General features: G+C 38.8%; 1 protein-coding gene across 6 annotated transcripts in view; it reads left to right on the top strand.

The window, feature by feature from the left end:
- Arap2 (ArfGAP with RhoGAP domain, ankyrin repeat and PH domain 2) overlaps positions 1-23,481 on the top strand; it is a 163,748-nt gene that overhangs the window by 72,908 nt on the left and 67,359 nt on the right. For all 6 annotated transcript variants that reach the window (XR_003955612.1, XM_030254348.1, XM_006503829.3 and 3 more), the window contains exons 10-17: positions 7,609-7,724; positions 9,731-9,930; positions 15,255-15,340; positions 16,001-16,183; positions 16,599-16,773; positions 17,199-17,333; positions 22,205-22,349; positions 23,303-23,405. Coding sequence is in view for 5 of the 6 variants with exons in the window: in XM_030254348.1 (XP_030110208.1) it covers positions 7,609-7,724; positions 9,731-9,930; positions 15,255-15,340; positions 16,001-16,183; positions 16,599-16,773; positions 17,199-17,333; positions 22,205-22,349; positions 23,303-23,405 (1,143 nt within the window). In the remaining variant the exon portion in view is untranslated. The remainder of the gene's footprint in view (positions 1-7,608; positions 7,725-9,730; positions 9,931-15,254; positions 15,341-16,000; positions 16,184-16,598; positions 16,774-17,198; positions 17,334-22,204; positions 22,350-23,302; positions 23,406-23,481) is intronic.

The following is a 23,481-nucleotide window of genomic DNA, read 5'->3' as shown; positions in this document are numbered from 1 at the left end:
GCATTTTTTTTGATGATTTTTTGTTGTTGTTGTTGTTGTTTTTTTTTTTTTTTTTTTTCTTTGTGTAGAGCTGCGTTATCTAAAGGTTTTTGAAAACTCCAGTTGCATCGTTAGGATTTTGGAAAAGGAAAGCCATGAGAGATCATTTTTAGTTGCTTGATCCAAGAGTTTCTTTCACGCTGCTTGGGCAGAATTCACTCTGCCTGGGAGACTGTTGTGCATCCATCCCGACCCTACCCACCAGTCCTCGTGGATGCCCTCTCAGTGCCAGCCCACCTGCAGAAGCATCTTCAGGGAACTTTTGTCTTTATTTTCTGAATCTGTCTCTAGTACGGAGACAAGAGCATGCGTTTTCTCACTTATGTTCACCTTGAACTCACTTTTGCCATAAACACGTTTATGGTTTTTGAAATTCCCTCTCATTCTTAAGAGCAGCAGTGTGAGCCTGCTGGCAGTCTTGCTGTTCATCTGTATTGTGCTCTCTAACTGGTCTTAACTCCATGAATAATATACATCAACCTGCATTTAACACCAGCTTCTGGTTTCTTCCCTGCTTGGTTCAAAGGCCCTCGTTCTCTCTTGCTTTATGCACTTGCCTTCATTACCACACTGCTGTAGCCGAAACCCAGAGGGGCTCTCAGGCTGCAGAGCAGAGAGACTGGATGGGGATTCATATAAAATATTGCCCGAGGTGCTTTTAGTACTTTCTTTTTTCAGCTAGGTTCTAAGATGTGAATGGGGGAAAGGCATGGAGCTTTAGAGAAGACTTGTTAGAGAGGAAATAGCATCTTGGAAACCAGCACTAGAATTCTTCACCTAATTACCCAATGCATGGCCCTTGTCACACAAATTAAATGTCACCCCTTACATACTTAGCTCCACATCAGAAGCCTTCCATATTTCAGTTTTCACAATTTTCTTCTTTTCCTTAGTTCTGAGTGTATTGTATTTGTGACAACATTTCCATATCATCACATTCAACCTGTTTAAAAGGACTTCTATAACTGGATGCATATGGGCTCTACTAGGGCCATTATGTTTCAAGAGCCATCTGTCTACTTGGGAAGAATTTAGCAGGCACTTTTCAATTTCTGGCTGATATGGAGGCAAGCTCACCTTGTGGAAAGCCACCTAATCTCTTCTCTGGGAGCTTAGGTTGTGGTGAGAATAGCAAAGTAACATACATTCCCAGGAAATTACTGAGAATCTCTCTGCAACCTTGTTAGCCATCATTTTGTCTCATGTGTGTGGTGTGTATATATTCATATGTGTATGGCCATATGTTGTATGATGTTGTGTGCAGTGTGTGAATGCATGAGGAGACCAGTGGTCAACATCAAGGCTATTCTGTAATTCTTTTCAATTTTCCTGAGACAGAGTTTCTCAGTTGAACCAAGGTCTCACCAGTTTGGCTTGTCTCACTAGCCAGTTTGCTTTGGGGGAATTCCTATATCTATATTCCAAGCCCTATCCTGAGAATTTTAGGCAGGGTGGCATTTACATGTAATTTGGGGTTCTACACTCTGGTCCTAATGCTTTCAAATATCAGGTACTTTAACTACTAAGCCATATCCCCATTCTTCCTCTAGGTTCTATCAATTCAAATCAAATTCTTTCTCTCTTTCTGTCTATTACTCTCTCTATCTCACCCTTTCTCGGTCTGCCTCTCCTCAATGGATAGATATAAACTCAGCACTTAACTTCACAACTATTCCTCAGGACTCAGGATATGACTCAGTGGGCAAAATAGCCTGTCAGGCAAGCAAGAAGACCAGAGTTTGAATCCCCAGAACACATGTAAACACAAGATATTTAACCTGAGCATCAGTATGCTAGTCTTCCTACAAGGGGGTAGGACATGCTGAGAGGAGAATCCTCAGAAATACATGAGCAAGGAGCCTGGTATGTGGAACACCAATGTGACAAGGAGACCTTGTCTCAAACAAGGCAGAAGTAAAGGACTGTCACCTGATGTTGTCCTTTCTCCTCCACAGCTTCTGTGTGGCCTCAACAACAGGCACAATGAGAGACACACAGAATTCTTCTGACACTTTTCATCAAGGCCCGTTTACATTTAAAATGTCTCCTGTGGTTTAGAAAGGTGGCTCATCAGTTAGGCACAAGGACTTCTCTTCCAGAAGACCTAAGTTTGAGTCTCTGAGCTCTTCTAAAGAAACGGAGATGGACTCTTGGAACCCATTTTGGTAGCTCATGGCTACCTGAAACTACAGCCCCAGGGACATCCAATGCCCTCTCTAGCCTGCAGTCACATGAAATATTCTCTCCCTCTCCCCCTCCCCTTCCTTCTCTCCCTCCCTCCACACTTCCTTTCCTCCCTCCCTCCTTCTCTTCTTTCTTCTCAAACACATACTGAAAAAAAGGAAAATCTTTTAAAAATTAAAATGCTGTGTATAGTATAATATGTATCATAATCATTTAATCTTTAAAGATATTTTTTAAAGATTTATTTATGTTGGGGTGTGTGTGTGTGTGTGTGTGTGTGTGTGTGTGTGAGAGAGAGAGAGAGAGAGAGAGAGAGAGAGAGAGAGAGAGAGAGAGAGAGAGAAAGAGAATAAATTACCATATGTAAACCAGATAAAGAACCAGAGAAGGATGTCAGATCTACTTGGGCTAGAGTCATAGAAATTGGTATTTTTAGTTGGTTAGATTTCAGCACATGGATGTGAAGAGAATTTAAGAGAAGTGGCCTTGGCTTCCTTTTGTTATGTTTCCCATCACTTCCTGATGTTTTTTTTAAAAATATCACGCTAATATTAGCCAGTTCATTACAAGCAGATGTCTTGCTTGGTGAGTTTGGGCATCCATTTGATGCTCTCATTGTGCACTGGTGCTTTAACTCCATAAACTCTTTTGATTAAATATCCTCAAATCAGTATAGCAGAGGCTCTTCTCTGCCCATTCCTCCTAATGTAAAGTCTCCTGGTGCTTCAGCCTGGGGATGGGGTACTAACAGTATTCAAATTAGCCTCCAAGGGCTTGATTCATATGGCACAGAATGAAGCCACAGGATGTAGGTGGTGACCTCACATTCTCTGGGTTCTTTCTCTGGCCAAGCTCTGCATCTGGTGTTTCCTAGAAGTCTAGTGCCAAAGTCACACAATGCCACATCTGTTTTCAACAAATGTTTAAACACCGAACTCTTAAATTCCTGGCAGGGAAACCTAGCATTCACGATGTCTAAAAATAGGATTGAGAGTTCCGCAGATTTGGGGTTAACAGACTTTTCTTAATTTCTCTCTCGAGGGATGAGCATTTTTTCTTTGCTCTTGCACTTGTTGGTTTGATCAACTCAGAATTACTCTCATTGGAATAAACTTGTATAAGGGACTCATTCCAGTATCTTGGTCAATATTTGTGATAAGTTCTTTCTGAATATATAATACAGAGTCATTCTGTGATGACAGGTGGAATGGGGTATTTTATGAATAACAAACTCTGACTGTTAAACTTTTAAATGAAAGAATTATCTGGGCATCTTACGCTTTTAACTCACATCATTTCATTTAATTTTTGTAACTGTACTTTATGGTAGAATTACTCTATGTACAGGTGATGTGATTAAGGTTTAGCTAGGCCAGGTAGCTTGCTAGTGCTTACCCAGCCAGGTTTCTTCCTTAAGCCTGACAGTGCCAGGTCATTTGCACATCAGCACTGTCTTGGTCTGCTGGCAACATCTGGGACCCATGCTGTAGGTGGTAATTGTCTGCCTTCTGAGATTCTGTGCTGGCCACAGCAACTAAATATAGAATATCGCTTACTCTACGAGCCTTCTTTAGTCTTTTAAATTAAACATATTTAATTTAGGGTTCTGCCCTTTTTTGTTTTTGTTTTTGTTTTTCATGCTGTTAATTCTCAAGGTGGGAAAGAGAGATGGACACAGATATTTGTGTCAAATATCCAGGAAAGAGACATCGTTTGGGCATATTCTAATACTCTGAAAGGAGGCCAAATATCACCAAAGTATTCTTAATAGGAACTGCAGTTGTTTCACGTTCAATAGCTCTCAAGAGCACTGACATTTATTTTGTTACCCTGCTCTATATTTTACAGTCAATTGGTGCTAGGGAGCTGTGTGCATCCTCTAATTACTCAGAACCATATGGCCATGGCAGACAGTTGATAAATGGAATATCATTTTTCATGATAAGAAAATATCATCTTTACCTTGCTGGAGAGAAATTTGGAATGCCGGCCTGACCCTCAATTTACCAGGAATTACAGCTTTCCATGTAGAGACTTTATGACTCGTGTAGAGAGACGAGAGGCTATCCATCCAGGCCGGAAGCATGATGAGCCTCATCAGTTCCCATAACAGGTTGTCATCCCACCATCTGCTAGGCTGGTGGTCAAAGCATTATGAGTGTCTGTCCTTAGTATCACACAATACGTGCAGGCCAGGGACCTCACAGAAAACTGTGGAGTGGCCTGATATCCATCTCTTGTCAAGAGCCTCATTGTGGAGAATTGTTGGAAGGCCATTTAGTGAAGGCACACTGGTTTATCTTGTTTATTCCTATAGGAAGGTTAGACAGAGACCTCATTTTGCTAGTCTCACCTTCGTCATTTATCCAGTTTCCATGCATAAACATTTGGGTTTTTTTCCAGCAGTTGCGTGATTCAACAGGGGCATTTGTATAGACAATTGGGAATTGGTATTTTCCATTTACAAAGTAAAGTCCGTCTGGTACTGATGTGTAGAGATGTCTTAATGTGGCTTATTAAAAGTTTGATGTTCCTTCTCATTTTGTATAGTTTGTCATCCTAGGGTAATTATACAAAATGGAAATCTATCACCTCCAGTTCTAATTATTCTACAGCAGACAATACTTTGTTGTGTCCTTGCTTTTACATTATTTCTTTGAAATTATAATATAATTGTATATTTCTATTCATATATTCTTCCTTTGTACCTTAACATTATGAACCATTTATTATTCTATCAGAAAATGTAATATTGCATTGATTTATTTTCTCAATAAATCATTTTTTCTCATTTTACCTATAACTGTTCACACTGAAAAGTAATAAATTTTTACTGGGGAGATGACTCATTGCATAGGAGCACTTGCTGTGCAAGAAGGAAGACCTGAGGGAGGGTCCTCATATTTATATTATAGCAGGCATGCCTACACGTATGCATGTGACTTTAGTCGGGCATGCACACACACATATACACACATGCACACACACGCACACACACATGCAGAAAGAAATATGCCCCCCCCGTGTGTGTGTATATATATATAAATACACAGAGATGCTATATATAGTATCTCTACTATACATATATATACACATATATGTATGTAGAGCATATATAACTCTAGCTACACATACACATATACAGATACAGACACACAGAAACACCCACAGACCCACAGACACACACACACACAAAGACTATATATATATACACACACAGACACTATATATATCTGTGTGATTAACTCTAGCTACACAGACAGATTCTATATATGTGTGTGTGTGTATAACACATATACATAACTAGCTAAACAGACACACATACAGACACTATATATATGTGTGTGTATATATGTATGTATATGTATAATTCTAGCTACACACATTCACAGAGTCGCACACAGACACCATATATTGCGTGTATAACTAACTATATACAGAGATTCTCTCTCTCAATATCTTATGTGTATGTGTTTATGTATAAGTCTAGCTCCACATGTCCACATGTAACTACCACACTATGGAGAATGACAACAGAAAACTGCTGGAGCCTGATTGGCACCAGCTCCTCTACAGGTTCAGTGAGAGACTCTATCTCAGGGAATAAGGTGGAGAATGAAAGAACAAATGTCCTGGTGTCCTCATCTCATCTCACTCTATTCAAAAAGACATGCATACCCCATAACCCAAACATATACATATGCAAACCACATGAATGATAATATCAGTAATAAATGTCTTTCTACAGTGTCATTGATTTCCCTGAATGCATACATAAATATGGGAAATTTGGTTCTAAAATTGTTTTGCTATAGTTTTATCAAATAAGAGTGCATTTGGTTATAAGCACAACCATCTACAGGAAGGCTATGAGATAGTGACTTCTGGTTGTTGAAATCTGGTGAGATCAGAGAAGCCCTGGTGCTTACAGGAGTCTTCTCCACACTCATTTGTGCACAAATGTCTCAAGGATTACTGTATTCTAAAACAACCTGTGTTTCTAAATGATAGGTCTAGATGATATGGAAGGGCAAGAGCTTTCTTCTTAGCAGAGGTATCTGTATGCTCACATGTAGTATTTTATACCATACTGATCAAACATTGGGTATATGAGGTATATATTGCCTTGTATGTTAACAAAAATACTGACATAGTACTTAATACATAGTACTCTTTCTTCTCATGCAGTAGTTACAATAGAAAAAAAATGAGTTGTCTTTCCTTCTTATCAATTTTCTAAATTGCATTTGCTACATGTCCTTATTGAAAAATGGAACAGCATTTTTATATTTTCCTTTACTATGGATTTATTTTCCTCATCACAAATTAGGAGCTCTGGGCACATTTAATCTGAACCTCCTCACCCAAATCATTCCTTTCTTGGGATGGTACTTAGCAATATTGAGGGCATTTATTCTGAAGTTAGCAAGCCCATATGATTAGGCAGAATATTGCCAACACGGATGCTTTTAGAATATGCTCTTCCTGGTTTCTAATTTCCAACAGGACACAGTAAACTCAGTGGTTTCCAGTAGTGAGCAAAGGGTAGTTTTCATACCACACTGGCACTGGAGGGCATGTTTAAGAGTCTCACTGGAATAGTGGGAATGCGAATTTGTGCAATTCATAAAACTGCACGTGCCTTTGAATATAAAGGAAGAGGAACAGAGTTCCGCAACAGGTACATTGTAGCAAGAATAAGCAAAAGCCACCAGCTGCATATTTAGTTCCTTTCCATCATATAAGACTAGGTGTGCATTGCATGTAACTATCTCTCTGAGTCTCAATTTACCCAATTTTTCATATTTAATTTCCTAATTCCCTTTAGTTTTCCTACCAAATAAATACTTAGTACATGTTAAAGGTTAATTTCCTTTTGTTGATTAGATACAGGTGAAGATAACTGCCAATTGTTCAAAGCAAGACACATATATTTATGGCATCGACTATCAACTTCTGGGTTGAAACCCACTTGCAGGTTTGAAGGACACTTTCACAGGAGTCACATACAAGATATCCTGCATTTTGGATATTTATACTACAAAAACAGTGGCGAAAGTATAGTTATGAAGTAGCTACAAAAATACTTTTATGCTTAGGGGTCACCACTACCTGCGGAACTAAAGGGTTGTAGCATTGGGAAGGTTTGAACCACTGATAACTTAGCTTTCATATGGAAACAACATCAACTTTCAAGGTAGCTTAGGCCGGTTCAGTGTTATCGTACACTGGAAGGGCCTGCCTACTGTGAGAGCTGAGCTTTTTACTCTCCAGTTGTCTAACTGTATGTCTACATGCATACTAGCGTTTCTAGGAATCCCTGAATAACAAAACATCATGGCTCTATGTTTAAAAAAATGGTTTTGTGCTTTTGCTCCATACTAGGATTTTAAGAGTGGACTCGGTATTACCATAATTCCCATGAATGTTGCAAATGTGAAGCAAGTAGATCGAGCTGTGAAACAGTCTTTTGAGATAATTACTCCCTACCGGAGTTTCAGGTAAGCTATTTTCAAACAATTGTGTGTGTGTGTGTGCGTGTGTGTGTGTGTGTGTATGACTACTAAATGGTCTGGTGGAGGTTTTGTAATGCTGGCAGGATTACACTTTATAGAACAATTAAAATATTTTTTTTCTCATCCACATTGTCTAACTAATTAGGCATGGAGGAAATCACTGAAAGTGGCTTGGATAATTGCTATGGGCAACGATATTGTCTTCATGAGGCATGGATTGCTTCTTTTTTTGTAGTACCTTGTTCATAAGCTGAGAATAGCGAGTATGTTAATTCTTTCCCATTTTAGAAAGAATGAAATAGTGTTTTGTTGTCTTCAGATTGTGTTTAGCCTGATCGAATGAATCCCACTTTAAAGTTGCCTTCAGTTACAGTTGCTGCATGTGATTTCTTCCAACGCCTCATCTCAGAATCATGCTGAGTTTAATGGATCATATGAAGTTGTTGATTGAGATATTTTAACATCTTGATGTACATATAAAGTGTATTATAATGTTTGAGTATTTATATCCCTATGACAATGGACAATACTTAATGTGCTTACCATATTTTAGTCACACATAATGATTTCATAGGCTCAGTGTATAGTATAGACATGGGTAAGTTTGTTGAGTGTAACTACAGTGATAGTTTGTCCCAATGACACACTGTTTGGGAGTCAGAAGCAATTATTTTAGGCCTTTAAATGACTTAATTATTTCTGAGATACCCTTGAGTACATGATACATTTTCTTCCTCAAAATAAGTTAAGTTGGTAGGCTCCAATTTTTATTAAAATGATCAAAGAAAGAGTACTAAGCTTTAATTTCACGTTTGCAGATCTATAGCTTGGATTGTAGCCCAGTGGCATTGTTCTTGCCTACTTGTCTAGCATGCACAAGGCCTTGGCTTCCATCCTCAACACTGTATACCTCCCCCTGCCTCTCTCTCTCTTACACACACACACACACACACACACACACACACACACAGAGAGAGAGAGAGAGAGAGAGAGACAGAGAGAGAGAGAGAGAGAGAGAGAGAGAGAGATTCTAATCTCTGATGAATACAGATCTTGGCTGTGACTAACATCTAGGAAAATTTGAAATCAATGAGAATTTGTTAGTCTTGTAGTAATAAAGGAATCATAATGTTCTCTGGAAAATACAAATCTTATAAGCCACTTATTCTATGAACTATTTAGAATAGTCTACCACCAATTTCTTTAATTATAATTCAAGTCATTATAATCCCTAGAACAAAAATTTTAATGTGACAGATAACTTGCAGTAGTTTTGTTTTGAGTCGTTGTGGCAGATTTGGATATTACCTATAATAAACAAACAATAAATCTCTTTTGAAGGGCAGCAATGATGTTTAATATTTTCCCCTTTCACTGAGGCATCTAGCCAACACAGAAATCAGACTGTGTCAGAACTGGCTAAAATTGAGTTAGTGATCCCTTAAAATAGTAACCATTTAAAACTTTTCATGTTTCTCAATCTCTTAATGCCATCTGGCCAGTCTTCTAATTTAAAATATTCTGTTTTTAAATCTGACAAAAATCACAATTTCTGGTGGGTGTTTTTTTTTTTGATTATTTTAGTTTTAGAATATGATGCTATAGTTGCTTGGCAATATATCCCGGCAGTCTTGAAACCCTGCCAGTCTCTTTTTTGATTATTATATAATCCATTGCTTAAGAGATATGGCTCTCATTTGTTTTTGACCTACCAATGCAATTCGTGTCTATTTTGAGTAAAAATAATAAGCGTATTAATTTTGAATATATGTGGACAGGGCCATAAGCAGCATGGAAAAAAATCAAAAGAAAAAGAAAATGACTTGTTAAATTAGATAATTTTTAATAGAAAAAGACAATCCAATACTGCCCAGCAGGCATAATTTTAGCTGCTATTTAATTTGTGGGTGAAATGAATATGCAAACTGAACACACTGCTTAATTGGCCTTTACAAGGGAGATCAATAATGCAGAAATGTTAATTGTTCCAGCTTCACAGCAGATTCGGAGAGAGAGAAACAGGAGTGGATTGAAGCTGTGCAGCAGTCAATAGCAGAGACTCTCTCTGATTATGAAGTGGCGGAGAAGATTTGGTTTAATGAGTCCAACAGGAGCTGTGCAGATTGTAAAGCCCCAGATCCTGACTGGGCATCCATCAATCTCTGTGTCGTCATCTGTAAGAAGTGTGCAGGTAATTAGTGATGAGCTATGCTCATCTCTGCTTGGTGGCAGATTGGCCCTGACTGTTCTTTGTTATCACACATAAAGTGCCCTGGGTAATGGTTGTGGAAGGTGAAGGGAGATAAACCTTATCAAGTAGAAGTTCATTTAGAAATGTAATGCTATCTTCAGTTCTATTTGTATCCAATATAAAAATTAAATTTTAAGTATGCAATAACATTTGGGTTGACTGGTCCATGTATAGAGTTTTAAAATAATACAGTTAAATGTTTTGGGTTTTTTTTTTTTGATTTTTTTAATTAGTTATTTTCCTCATTTACATTTTCAATGCTAACCCAAAGTCCCCCATACCCACCCCCCAACCCCCCACCCACCCACTCCCCCTTTTTGGCCCTGGCGTTCCCCTGTACTGGGACATATAAAGTTTGCAAGTCCAATGGGCCTCTCTTTGCAGTGATGGCCGACTAGGCCATCTTTTGATACATATGCAGCTAAAGACAAGAGCTCCCGGGTACTGGTTAGTTTATATTGTTGTTCCACCTATAGGGTTGCAGTTCCCTTTAGCTCCTTGGGTAATTTCTCTAGCTCCTCCATTGGGGGCCGTGTGACCCATCCAATAGCTGACTGTGATCATCCACTTCTGTGTCTGCTAGGCCCCGGCATATTCTCACAAGAGAGAGCTATAACTGGGTCCTTTCAGCGAAATCTTGCTAGTGTATGCAATGGTGTCAGCATTTAGAAGCTGATTATGGGATGGATCCCTGCATATGGCAATCACTAGATGGTCCATCTTTTCGTCACAGCTCCAAATTTTGTCTCTGTAACTCCTTCTATGGGTGTTTTGTTCCCATTTCTAAGAAAGGGTAAAGTGTCCACACTTTGGCCTCGTTCTTCTTGAATTTCATGCGTTTGGCAAGTTGTATCTTATATCTTGGGTATCCTAAGTTTCTGGGCTATTATCCACTTATCAGTGGATACATATTGTGCGAGTTCCTTTGTGATTGGGTTACTTCACTCAGGATGATACCCTCCAGGTCCATCCATTTGCCTAGGAATTTCATAAATTCATTTTTTTAAATAGCTGAGTAGTATTCCATTGTGTAAATGTACCACATTTTCTGTATCCATTCCTCTGTTGAGGGGCATGTGGGTTCTTTCCAGCTTCTGGCTATTATAAACAAGGCTGCTATGAACATAGTGGAGCATGTTTTTGTTTTGTTTTGTTTTTTTTTGATATTAGAATATATCCAGAACAATTCTGCATATTTGCATACTTACTTTTAGTGATGATATCATTGCCTTAAGGTATGTGTGTGTGTGTGTGTGTGTGTGTGTGTGTGTGTGTGTGTGTGTGTGTGTGTGTTTTATTAAAGATATTCTAGGCTCTTTTCCTGAATACTGGATCTGACATGTCCTATAGTATGAATTTGAAGCTTAGTGTTTCACAGTAGAATTGATGCTTATGGGGAAAAACAAACAAACAAACAAACACAAAAAAAACAAACAAACAGAAACTAGTGCTGATGTGTTTTTAAAAAGATAAAGAGAGAAGTGGGGGAAATCTTCTATGGAGTTCTGTTAAGGTGTGGGGGAAGTGGGTGTCCCAGTGGGCCCATTCTGAGGCATCCCTTCCCTCTGAGGAACCAGCCACATGGATGTATAGTATACAAAAGAGTTTATTCAGGCATGGGGAGGGGAGTCAATAGGGTAATAGAGACAGAGAAAGGGAGAGAGAGACAAGAGAGAAGAGAGAAGAGAACAGGAGTAGAGGCCAGCCATGAGCAAGTGGAGAGAGAGGAGGAAGGGAGGAAGGGAATGGGGAGTGGTGGAAGGGACAGAGCAGGAGCAAGAAGACAAGAGAACAAGAGAAGGAGGAGGGGGCAAGCGGCCTCCTTTATAGTGGATCAGGCCTACCTAGCTGTTGCCAGGTAACTGGGGTAGAGCTTAGACAGAATGCTAACAAGTATCATGAATGCATTTCTTCTTGTGACCTTATACCTGGTTATCTGTCATCTCAGGGCATCTATGAGCCCTAGTCCATATCTCGGAGAGTGGATAGAAGTGGACCGGTTCATTGAGATATCTTGTAAAGTTTAGGGAGAACTTAGAGGACCTTAGCTAATTTCTATCTCCTGATCTTACCTCCCCAACCCACCTCCACCCCCTCCACCCTATCTTGCACTTTCTGGAGCTCTGTTTAGGAGCCTTTCCTGACCACTAAATGACTACCACAGGAGGAGAAACAGCAGCCTTGCTGTGATCCTCTGTTCTCCTAGCCATTGTCTCCTGCTACATTTCTCTCCTCCCTCCTCTGGGCCCGTGGACCATCCACAGTCTCCTGAGTGTGTCAACTGCTTGTGCTGTAAACTGTACCAGTCTGCTAACCCAGGCTTTCTAAGAGCTCTTCCTTCCTCCTTTGAGTCACTCTGCTCATCTTGACTTGAGTTGCTTTCCTGACTACACAGTGAGCAGCACAGGGTCTTCTCATCTCTTTCCCTGCATTTTCCTTCAGCAGTTTGTAATCAGCCTTCTTTTCTCTCAACCAGGGCAAGAATTTACACTGCATTTACCAGTGTATTGGCTAATCTTTTTTTTTCCAGGTGGAAAATATTTATTTTCAATTAGAAACCTAATTGTTTAAAATTTGTAAAAACATTTTTAAAATCCTCCTCCCACTATATGCTTAGGAAAAAAAATTTTTTTTTTAGTTTTTTACTTATTCACTTTGCATTAAATCACTACCCTGCTACCAGTCACCCCCTGCCACCATTCTTCTCTCACCCATTCCCTTCTTCTCTGAGTGGGTGGTGGCCACCTAGGTATCTCCCTGCCACTTCAAGTCTCTGTGAGGCTAGGTGCTTTCTCTCCCACTGAGGCCAGACCATGCAGCTCAGCTAGAAGAACATATCCCACATATAGGCAACAGCTTTTGAGATAGTCTCAGGTCCAATTATTCAGGACCCACATGAAGACCAAGTTGTACTTCTGCTACATTATGTGCTGGGAGGCCTAGGTCTACCCTGTGTATATTCTTTGGTTGGTGGTTCAGCCTCTGCGAGTCCAAAGGGTCCAGGTTAATTGATTTTGTTGATCATCCTGTAGAGTTCCTATCCCCTTCAGGCCGAAATCTTTTCTCCTGTTCTATAAAAGTCCCCAAGACTCATCAACTGTTTGGCTTTAGGTGTCTGCATCTGTCTGAGTTAGTTGGTAGATGGAGCCTCTCAGAGGACAGCCATGCTAGACTCCTGCCTGCAAGCATAACAGAGTATCATTAATGGTGGCATGGATTTGTGCTTGCCCATGGGATGGGTCTCTAGTTGGGCTGGTTATTGGTTGGCTGTTGCCTCAGTCTCTGTTCCATCCTTAATCCCCAAATTTCTTACAAACAGGATAAGTTTTGAGTTGAAAGTTTGGTGGGTGGATTGGTGTACCTGTTGCTTCACCAGGGTTTCTTCCTGGCCACAAGGAGGCAGCCTCCCCAGGCTCCATAACCCCAGTGCTGTGCATCACAGCTGAGGATACCCCCATTGATTCTTGGGTGCCTCACCTATCCCAGGTCTCCATCTCTTCTTGGAGGTGCTCCCTACCCTCACCGTCGTCAGTTGCAAATTTCCATTCTGGATTTTTAAAAAGATTTATTTATTTATTATTTATACAGTGTTCTGCTTGGCTGTATGCCTGTATATCTCAGTATAGATCATTATGTACCACTGTATGGTTGCCAGGAATTGAACTCAGGACCTCTGGAAAAGCAGCCAGCTCATAATCTCTGAACCATTCTCTCCAGCCCCATTTGATCTATTCTTGCATTGTTTGTCTTCTTTATAATATATGAGAACTGTAGATCATATGTCTCTCTTTGGTGTTGGTCTTCCTCAACTTCAATAATCCCATAGTCTGCTGCCTTGCTGTCTTAGAAGGTGCCGTCCATCCTTCTTTGACCTCACCCCTTCATGCTGCTGAAGTACATGTGTGCCTTAGGCTCTGTTTTCAATTCTTATTTTTTTTTTTTTGTATCAATGTTATTTATCACTTGTATTCAGCACTCATTTTTTTTTAAAGATGATTTTCACTCTCTATGAGAATCTCTGATTAGTTCTTCCAAAGATACTTGAAAATGCCCACCTCAGAAGTAGATCCTTGGTACAGTTGTGTATAAGTCTGCCTATTTTTGTCTCCGTCCTACATTGGTGAGAAGTTTTATTGCCTACCCTACACTCAAGCCAAAAATGAGAGACTCTCCTGCGCCCTTAGTCTTCCTTAAAGCCCACAGTATCTCACTGGCATTTCTAATTCTATCCTGTCCTCTTCAGAGCACATATTCTATGTTTGCATTTTTCTTTTACCACTATTGGTATTTATTTTTTCTGCATGTATGTCTATGACCATGTGTATACCTGCTGCTCATGGAGGCTAGAAAAGGGCATAAGCTCCTTTGAAACTAGATTTATAGATGTTTGTGAGCCTCACCATATGGGATCTGGTAATTGAACCCTAATCTTTTGGAAGGGCAGTCGGTTCTCATTACTGATGAGTCATTTCTCTGGTTCGAGCTTCTCTGTTCTTTCATTGGACGCTTTAGCTTATCTGTCTGTAACTCACAGGTGTCCAACGTTGTCTTTAGGTCATAATTAAAAGTATATAGCAATGTGAACTCAGGCTGTGGGGCTTTGTGCCCTAAAATATGTTTTACCTCCTCAGTAAAGGAAGAAAAGAGCTTCTGGTTTAGTACACAGTCAAGAATCTTTACTGCTCCTGTGCCAAGTGCCTTTAATATCAATGCATGTTCTTATATAGACGGCTTAAATTTCAGCTTATTTTGGCATGTATTGTGTATCAGTTATGACTGAAAGTTGATTTACAGTGCACACTTGATGATGATACAGTTCTGTCCTTCCATTCTTCAAGGGAAGCAGGAAGTAGGATAGGAAGTCCACCTCAGATCTCTCTGCTCATTGTTTATTACAATTGTCAGTATCAGATTGTCCAGTATCGATACCTGCATGTACATGCATGAGAATTAACTGACCATAAAGCTTTGCCTTTCTTTAAGATATAGCTCTGGAGTAGAACACTATTCACAGGTATAAAGGCCTAAATATATTCCTATATAGCCAGGGAGAAAAAATGATTTGGTGATCATATGCAGATTATACACACGCACATGCATGCAAACACACACACACACACACACACACACACACACACACACACCCACACACACACACACATAACATGCTTTGAGCTATATTCCCAGTCCTGCTATACACATTTAAAAAATAAAGTTAATTCACATTCAAATTAAAATGGAAATATAATTATCTCTCCCTTCAGGACAACATAGATCGTTGGGACCAAAAGACTCTAAAGTTAGAAGTCTGAAAATGGATGCCAGTATTTGGAGCAATGAGCTCATTGAGGTAAGACCTGTCCATTGGGCACAGTGAACATAGACTGGTTGAGACAGGCAGTTACTTTTTTTAAAGGTGTTCTTAGATGGCATTCTCACTATGGCATGAAAATAGCATATAGCTTCCTCAATTAGATAGTTATTTTTAAAGTAAAGACTACATAGAACTTTAATGATACTCAGAATGTGAAGATGTGACGACTCTGACGAAAGTGAGAACTCAGTTTCTTTTTTTAGTCCTTATGGAACAGTATTAGACAAGGGAATGAACAAAGTTAGCAAAATTTAGTATTCTCTGTCTGGGCTGAGCCTGGTCATTAGCCCACCCGGTCTGTGTCACTGTGTTATGTCGCCATTTCCTCTCCTGTTCTGCTTTCTCTTGTTGAGACAGACTACTTGCACAACTGTTTAAGCGGATTTGTCTCAGCATGAGTTTGAAGAGTCAGGCGGCTTTCATTGCATTTGTGTGGCCTGTGGTTGGTTTCTCAGATGATGTTGAGTTAGAAATAGTGTCTCATGTCTCTTGAGTTGCCTCGAGAGTTCAGGATTTCATCCTTTCTTCTATATTTTATATTGAATTGGGGATTTAGTTTAGAATTGGAATTAATTTTGAAGGATCAAGTATATTTAATGAAGTTTTATCTTTTTTTTTTTTCCTTTTCCATTCCAGCTATTTATTGTCATTGGAAACAAGAGAGCAAATGACTTTTGGGCTGGAAACCTTCAAAAAGACGAAGAATTACAGGTGGATTCCCCAGTGGAAAAGAGAAAAAACTTTATTACCCAGAAATACAAAGAAGGAAAATTTAGAAAGACTCTCTTAGCATCTCTGACTAAAGAAGAGTTAAATAAGGTGAATAAAATATACTACTGTACCTGGATTTAAATGTCATATATCAATATATGTCAGCACTCTCAGCATAGATCATTTAGTGGATACTTTATTATGGCATTCGAAGTGTTTTAAATTTCTCAGCAACACCCATTATAGGATGTTATCACACTCATTATAGAATGTTATCACACACATTGGAAGGTTCGGAAGGAGAACATTGTTCAACTAAGACAATGAACTAAGACTTCGAGGCCTTGGCTTATTACTTTAACTGATGCAGAGTGGACCTCTGGTACCCACTGCTGGTTAAAGCCAACATGTTATTAGTGTAGGAAAGAAGGAATGCACGTTTTGTGCACACATTGTCAGACTTGCATTTCTTTTAAGAGCTGGACTCACATTCACTTCCCACCAATGTCCTTTGAATGCATAGGCTCTGTGTGCTGCAGTTGTGAAGCCAGATGTGCTGGAAACAATGGCCCTGCTGTTCAGTGGAGCAGATGTCATGTGTGCGACAGGAGACCCCGTGCACAGTACCCCCTACCTGCTGGCCAAGAAGGCTGGGCAGAGTCTGCAGATGGAATTTCTCTACCATAACAAGTTCTCAGGTTTGTCTGACACCCTATACTGAAGGCAGTCTTCAGATATACCTTTGGGAAAAAAAATGAGGCACAAATAAACTAATCTTCAACCAAGAAAAATATAAAATTAGTAAAGTGCTGCCTTATAGCAGAAAAGAAGTGTAGAATGTATATCTTTTATAGTCCTTTAATCTTATAAATGGAAGATTAAAATAGTTAATTCCACATTATCGTTTCTTCCAAAATTAAATCCGATTTTCATATTTGAATAATAACTATGGCTTAAGTGTGTGCTTCTTTGCAAATTTTACTCAAAGTGAAATAAATCGCTGTATGTATTTGATCATAAATCAGGACCTAATTTTCTTCTAACTTGGTCACACTTTCCTAAAGAAAGGGGAACCTTATTATGTTTTGGATTCAAATGTAAAAATTCACTTTCACTTTTCTAGATTTTCCTCAGTACGATGCTCATTTTGAGGGAGGGTCAAGTCAGGATGCTGCCCAATCCTCCTTCCTCTGCGACTTCTTATACCAGACTGCTGCCGCTGCCTCTCGGGTCTCCTCGGAGAAGAAGCTTCTTGAAGGTATCCTTGCTGCCCCTCTTAGGTCACGTTTCCATAGAAAACGTTTTCCCTGTCATTTGTTCATCTGCAGTAATTCTCAAACTGTAAACTCTTTCTAGTGTAATTATCCCAAATCAGAAATGCTTCAGACCAGAATTGTTTCCAATCTCACATTGGTCTTTTGTTTAGATTTGGAAATATTTTCATAGCCTTTACCAATTAAATGTGCCCAATCCAAAGCAATCTCAAATATGAATTTCTAAATTTGGGAGAAATTGAGTCTACACTGAATTTTTTTTAGATGTTTGGAACACGTAATTTCATATTTATTGATAAGTTTATTGCTTAAGTTTTATTTATTTTATTAAATTTGCATGATTCCATAAACAAAGTTGAAGTTAAAGTGTGCATCATTAGATTTTTCTGAGAAAAGAATTCTATGCTATCAGCTCTGCTTTCAGGACTCTGTGCTCAGTAATTGGGAGCCACATAGAGTCTAGACCAAGCTGCTGTACTGTACTTCAAGGGAAGGAGGAAGGGACAGTTCAGTAACTCAACCCTGACTGTGTTGTAGCCCTTTCTTTTTCTTTCTCTTTTCCTTTTTCTTTTTCTTTTTCTCTTCTTCTTTTTTTTTTTTTTTAGGATAACATGCTAATTTTTATTAGTTCTCTTATGTTATCACAGGCTCCAAAACTCAGGGACAGGTATGATTTTGAAACTGCTCATTGAATGTGGCTCTCTTCTTTGTCACATTTAGCTTTAGAACTTTGTGCCTTAGTCACACAAGAAAATCAAGAAGAAGGAAGTCCAACGTGTGGTAGCCCTTTCTTCTTGACAACAATCTAATAGCATAGTGGGAAAGAATACCATTTTCTTCTCTATACTTACAAGATTGCTTTTTTTTCCCCCAACGATGCAATGATTTTCATTGTTTTCTTTTACTTGGCCTAAGGAGTAATAATTGACAAGTTTTACAAAGGATTTGCAAGATAACCCATAAATCAAATCAAACAATTACTAAAATTTTTGCATAATAACAAAAACAAAATACTTACCAATACCTTTTCAGATTTCTTGAATATTCTAGAGCCATTTTTCCCCATTTGGAATATTTTTCTAAAAGCAGTTTCAGAGATCTAAGGTTTACTTACATAGGGCACTAGAAATTATTTCATTTAAAAATACTCTCCTGGCAAGTATTCTTTGTCTTTTTCTCTCCTACTTGTCAGCATGGTTTACAGATTTACACTCAACACTGAATCTGCTGATACGAGACCAGCTCTGTTGTTCATCCAGCCCTACCTATACAGTGGTACGATTTTTCTGTCCACTTAACATTTACCATAGCTTCCATGTAAACTTTCTACAAAGAGCCAGACTTAATTACTTTCAGAACAATAGTCAGATCCTGTTCATCACATCACTCAAGGGCAGAGACTAGCATCCACTGCTGATTGCATTCCCTAGTACCTGTGTTTAGGACCTGAACTCTTCAGCGCATTCCTTTTAAACTCCCATACCTGGCCCATCAGGCATTTTCATCTGTTTCTGGAAAGGCTGTATTCTTTACTCTTGTCCTATATAGATGCCATATTTCCAGATTGATGCTATTCTATCTTTCCAGGGTCATTTCATTGCCACATAGCAAGGTCTTTTAGTTACACTACCCAAATATTCTCTGTACCAGAAGATCATCCTCTGAGGATGCTGTATACAGTCCCAGCATGGAACTTATGAAGTCCAAGATATCTACTACTTCATTTCCTTGTTTACTCCTTCCCTGAGGAGTGAAGAGTCACTCATGCTTTCTCACTTTTTGTTCAGATTCATCAAATATTTGGCACCCAAATCAGTGCTAACATGTAGTTACTGCACAATAAGTATCTGTTGAATGAATGACTTTACCATTAAGAAACTAGCAGCTTAAAAATATCTAAGTAACTTGTTGGGAGTCTTTGATTATAATATGTGGTTGGTAGAGTCAAGAGCTCCGGGGTACTGGTTAGTTCATAATGTTGTTCCACCTATAGGGTTGCAGATCCCTTTAGCTCCTTGGGTACTTTCTCTAGCTCCTCCATTGGGAGCCCTGTGATCCATCCATTAGCTGACTGTGAGCATCCACTTCTGTGTTTGCTAGGCCCCGGCATAGTCTCACAAGAGACAGCTACATCTGGGTCCTTTTGATAAAATCTTGGACACGCAAACTTTATATGCCCCAGTACAGGGGAACGCCAGGGCCAAAAAGGGGGAGTGGGTGGGTAGGGGAGTGGGGGTGGGTGGGTATGGGGGACTTTTGGTATAGCATTGGAAATGTAAATGAGCTAAATACCTAATTAAAAATGGAAAAAAAAAACAGTATGAGTTATAAAAGCAAAAAAAAAAATGTGGTTGGATCATAAGTCAGTGGTTTGACTAGAGTATGAATTATAAGTAATCAACTACGATTTTAAAAAGTAAATGAATAAAATCTCAGAAAATGCATACATTTCCTATAACGCTTAATTTATAACTTGAACTTCATATCTCCATTAGAAAACATGATATGCAGGGCTTAGTAAGAAACTCAGACAATGAGAATCTTGTCATGCATATCCCCACTCCCACACAGAATTGTGCAACCTTGCAAATTACAAGATACAGTTGTGGCACAAAGCATATTTTGATGAGAAAGAGCTACCCCAAGAAGCACAAACTAAACTCTGAAGAAGCCTGTCTTTCTGGGCCTGATTCTTGGCCCTCGCAAGATCTGGCAGTACCTTCTGTTGTTGAATGCCAGCTTTATAGAAGGAAAAACGAACTGTTTAGAAAGATATAGAGATTAAAGTGTGGCTGTCACCTTTGCCTCTGAAAGGCAAGCACTGGACAGTACCGCTCCAGCAGCCCTTGTCAGCACAGGGCAGAAAACACAATGATTAAAATCGTAGACAGGCGTCTGGGAATGGAATGCAAGCATCTTTCCAAGTCGCAAGGCTGGGCATTGTCAGTTCAGCTTTTCCCATCTCTAGTCCGTGCAGCTCTTGCTTATGAAGACAGATCTGTATTTTGCTTTTTCTTTTCTCGGTTTAGTGTTCATGAAAAGAAAGATTGATAGCCCTTGTTAAACCTCTGCACAGAGCTGAATAATAGCATCCTGGTTTTGTTTTCCGTTCCCCCTCCTCAGCCCTGTGTTTCCCCTGGTAGCTGGCTTTGATTACTTTGTGCAGCCCTTGCTTTCTGAAAAGAAAGTGGTGGATAGGGTTGGCCAGAGTCTCCCATTTTCATTCTGCTTCTATTTAATATCATACATTAACAAGGGATTTATTTTTATTCTAGGCAAAACCTCCGTTGTTTACTAAAAAGTATTTTTTTCCTAAGACCAAAAGGATGTTTATTTAAATGAAAAAAATTACTGATGCGTATTCCTTTCATAAGTGGAAGCTGAATACCATCAATGTAGGAAATTTACAAAATGACTTTATGGTTTCGGGAAGTAATAGCATTTCCTTAACTTCCTCAGATTTATTGTGCACACATGCCTTAGAATATGGGACTTCTCTACTGTGACACTTTAAAAGTGATTCTACTGTCTAATTGTGTAGTAAGCATATAGGTATTTTACTCAGTGGTTAAAGGGAAGCTCTAGAAATTATATCGTGGCCACTCATGGGATCTGTGCCTATGAAAAGGGTACAAGACAGTGCTTTCAGCTCAGACCGATGTCATTCTGCAGGCTCAGTGGATTCATACATAGAGAGTGTGTAGAACATGCATGGTCTGTGCACATGGTCAAGACTGAGAGGAGGAGCGTTGGGAGGCTTACAGTAAGCCCAGGACTTTCTGGATGCCTGTCACTCTCTGAGTTTAGGTGCTTTGCCCCTTGGACGTCATTTGACAACCCCAGTTCTAAATGAGAACATCCACATCCCTCGTGGAATGCTGCAATGCATTGCCTGTGGGATTACAAAGAGAAATTAATAACCCCTCTTTCACTTTCCCCTCATACACTAACTCCTCTGTTAACCAGCCAAGGCCTGAGAATTGCCCATTATGTGGCCTTGCTATCCTTTTGGTGGACATCTTGCAGAAACTGCTTTAACAGTGTGCCTTTGGTAGCAGAGAGTGGTTCTCTCGGATTACTGACAACCACAAATTCACTGCTTCCCAAATTAACAAGAATGTCAAGATTTCCTATCGTGTCTTTTTTATTCTAGATACTCAAAAGACAAGATCAGTACCTAGTTGTCAGACCTCTGGCCCATTTATAAAGCATATGATAATACTACAGGACACATGATAAAACTACAGGACTGACTCTCTTCGAGCCCATATTTCTAAAGAAAATGGAGCCCCCTTGTAATGGCAAATGGGCCACAGGCCATCCACAAATCAATAAGTATCACTGTGTACCAATAAAATTTTACTGTGCCAAGGGATTGTAGAAATTTGACAGAAATTTGGTTTCTATCCATGATGTGCTAATCCCTGCATAATAAGAATTTGAAAACTCCCAAATAGGACACTATGGACACTGCAGATTTTGAACACTCCTTTGACATCCTCCTGAATCAGTGGTCTTGGGGTTTTGTTCTGTGTTAGTTCTCCTCATCTTTTCTGTGCAGACCTCAATCTCTATGGTTCCAGAGTTGCTTTGAAGCTTTTTAGTTCATTGAATTGGCCTCCTTCTATGGTCATCGATGTCATATTCATTTTAGTCTGGTACATTCTTTACAGTTAGATGATAATGTTTTTGAAGGCAAAAGTATATCAGCTTTGCATCTTATAAGGTAGGTAGTTTGATGATCCTTATCATAAATACGGAATTTGTCAATTTATTTACTTGAATGCAGTCGTGATGTTCTTAATAGTTTAATATTATGACTCTGTTTTCTATTTTCTGTGTTTTAAATTCTTAGACACAAATAAAAAATGGTGTGTTTTGGAAGGCGGCTTCTTGAGTTACTATGAAAACGACAGGTGCACCACACCTAATGGTACCATTAATATCAGTGAAGTTATCTGCCTGGCTGTCCATAAGGAGGACTTCTATCTGAATACTGGGTAGGTCCACCCTTGAGCAGCTGTCTGGGAGATGAGAGGAGTTGGTAGTCACTGTAGTATGTAATGAGGATTTAGTTATCTTTCATTGTCTTCCATTGCTCTCTATAAAAGGGTTCTATGTCTCTTCAAGCTAGTTGATTTTATTTGTAATCTCCACAGGACATTCTCTAAAACGTACTTTAGAGAGTAGCACTCGATTCTTGACCACTGAAGTACTTTTGTTTCTATGATTAATTTAAGTTAAAGCAAAACTCATATATTTGTTTAAAGGGCATCATATAATAAAACAGATGAGAGAAGAGAAGGCTTTATGATTATTGGCTCATATTAAAACAAACACAATATCAAATTCTTCAAGTGAACACTCTCCCACTGAGCCATATCTACAACCCTCAGAGATATTAAAGAGCAAATTCAAAGATAAGTTTTAAGACTATTTGGGTACTTTGATGGTCTGAAAATGTTGAAATTAAAAGGTTAAGAATCATTTATATAATACTTTTTACTTATTTAAAAACTTCTATGAACATCTGATGTATTTTCAGAAACAGCCTGAGGGATGCCGATCTACAATATCTTACTGTTTGTTTTATAGTATAGTTAATGAAAATGTATAAACATGAACATAAAAATAGTTTTGGGAACAAAGATTTTTAGAAATTTTATGATAAGAGGGATTTCTAATGATATCATTTATATGAAATTACAATAACTCTATTATTATCATCATCAATATTATTATTATTGTTGTTATTATTTATTATTGTTATTATTTTTACATACTAACCATAATATTTTACTTGAGAGTCATAGTTAAAGATGCTGTTCTCTATTCAATATTTGTTAATGTTACATAAACTGATTATTATTTAATTTTTCTTTTGACTTTTAAATTTTTAAAATCACATTTATTTATTCTGTGTGGTGGGTCTTTTTATTTATGCTTGCTGTAGGCCCATCTTTGTCTTTGAAATCTACTTACCATCAGAACGTGTCTTTTTGTTTGGAGCTGAAACATCTCAGATTCAAAGAAAATGGACAGAGACAATAGCCAAGGTATTTAAATTTTATATCTGCTTAGTCCAGGAAAGATCTTTAACTTGTGATCTATAGTTGAGGTTCAAAGCTCCGT

This window comes from Mus musculus, chromosome 5 (assembly GCF_000001635.26).
Source record: "Mus musculus strain C57BL/6J chromosome 5, GRCm38.p6 C57BL/6J".
Lineage (NCBI taxonomy): Eukaryota > Metazoa > Chordata > Mammalia > Rodentia > Muridae > Mus > Mus musculus.
Note: the sequence above shows the minus strand (reverse complement) of the source record. Positions and strands in the feature narration are given on the sequence as shown.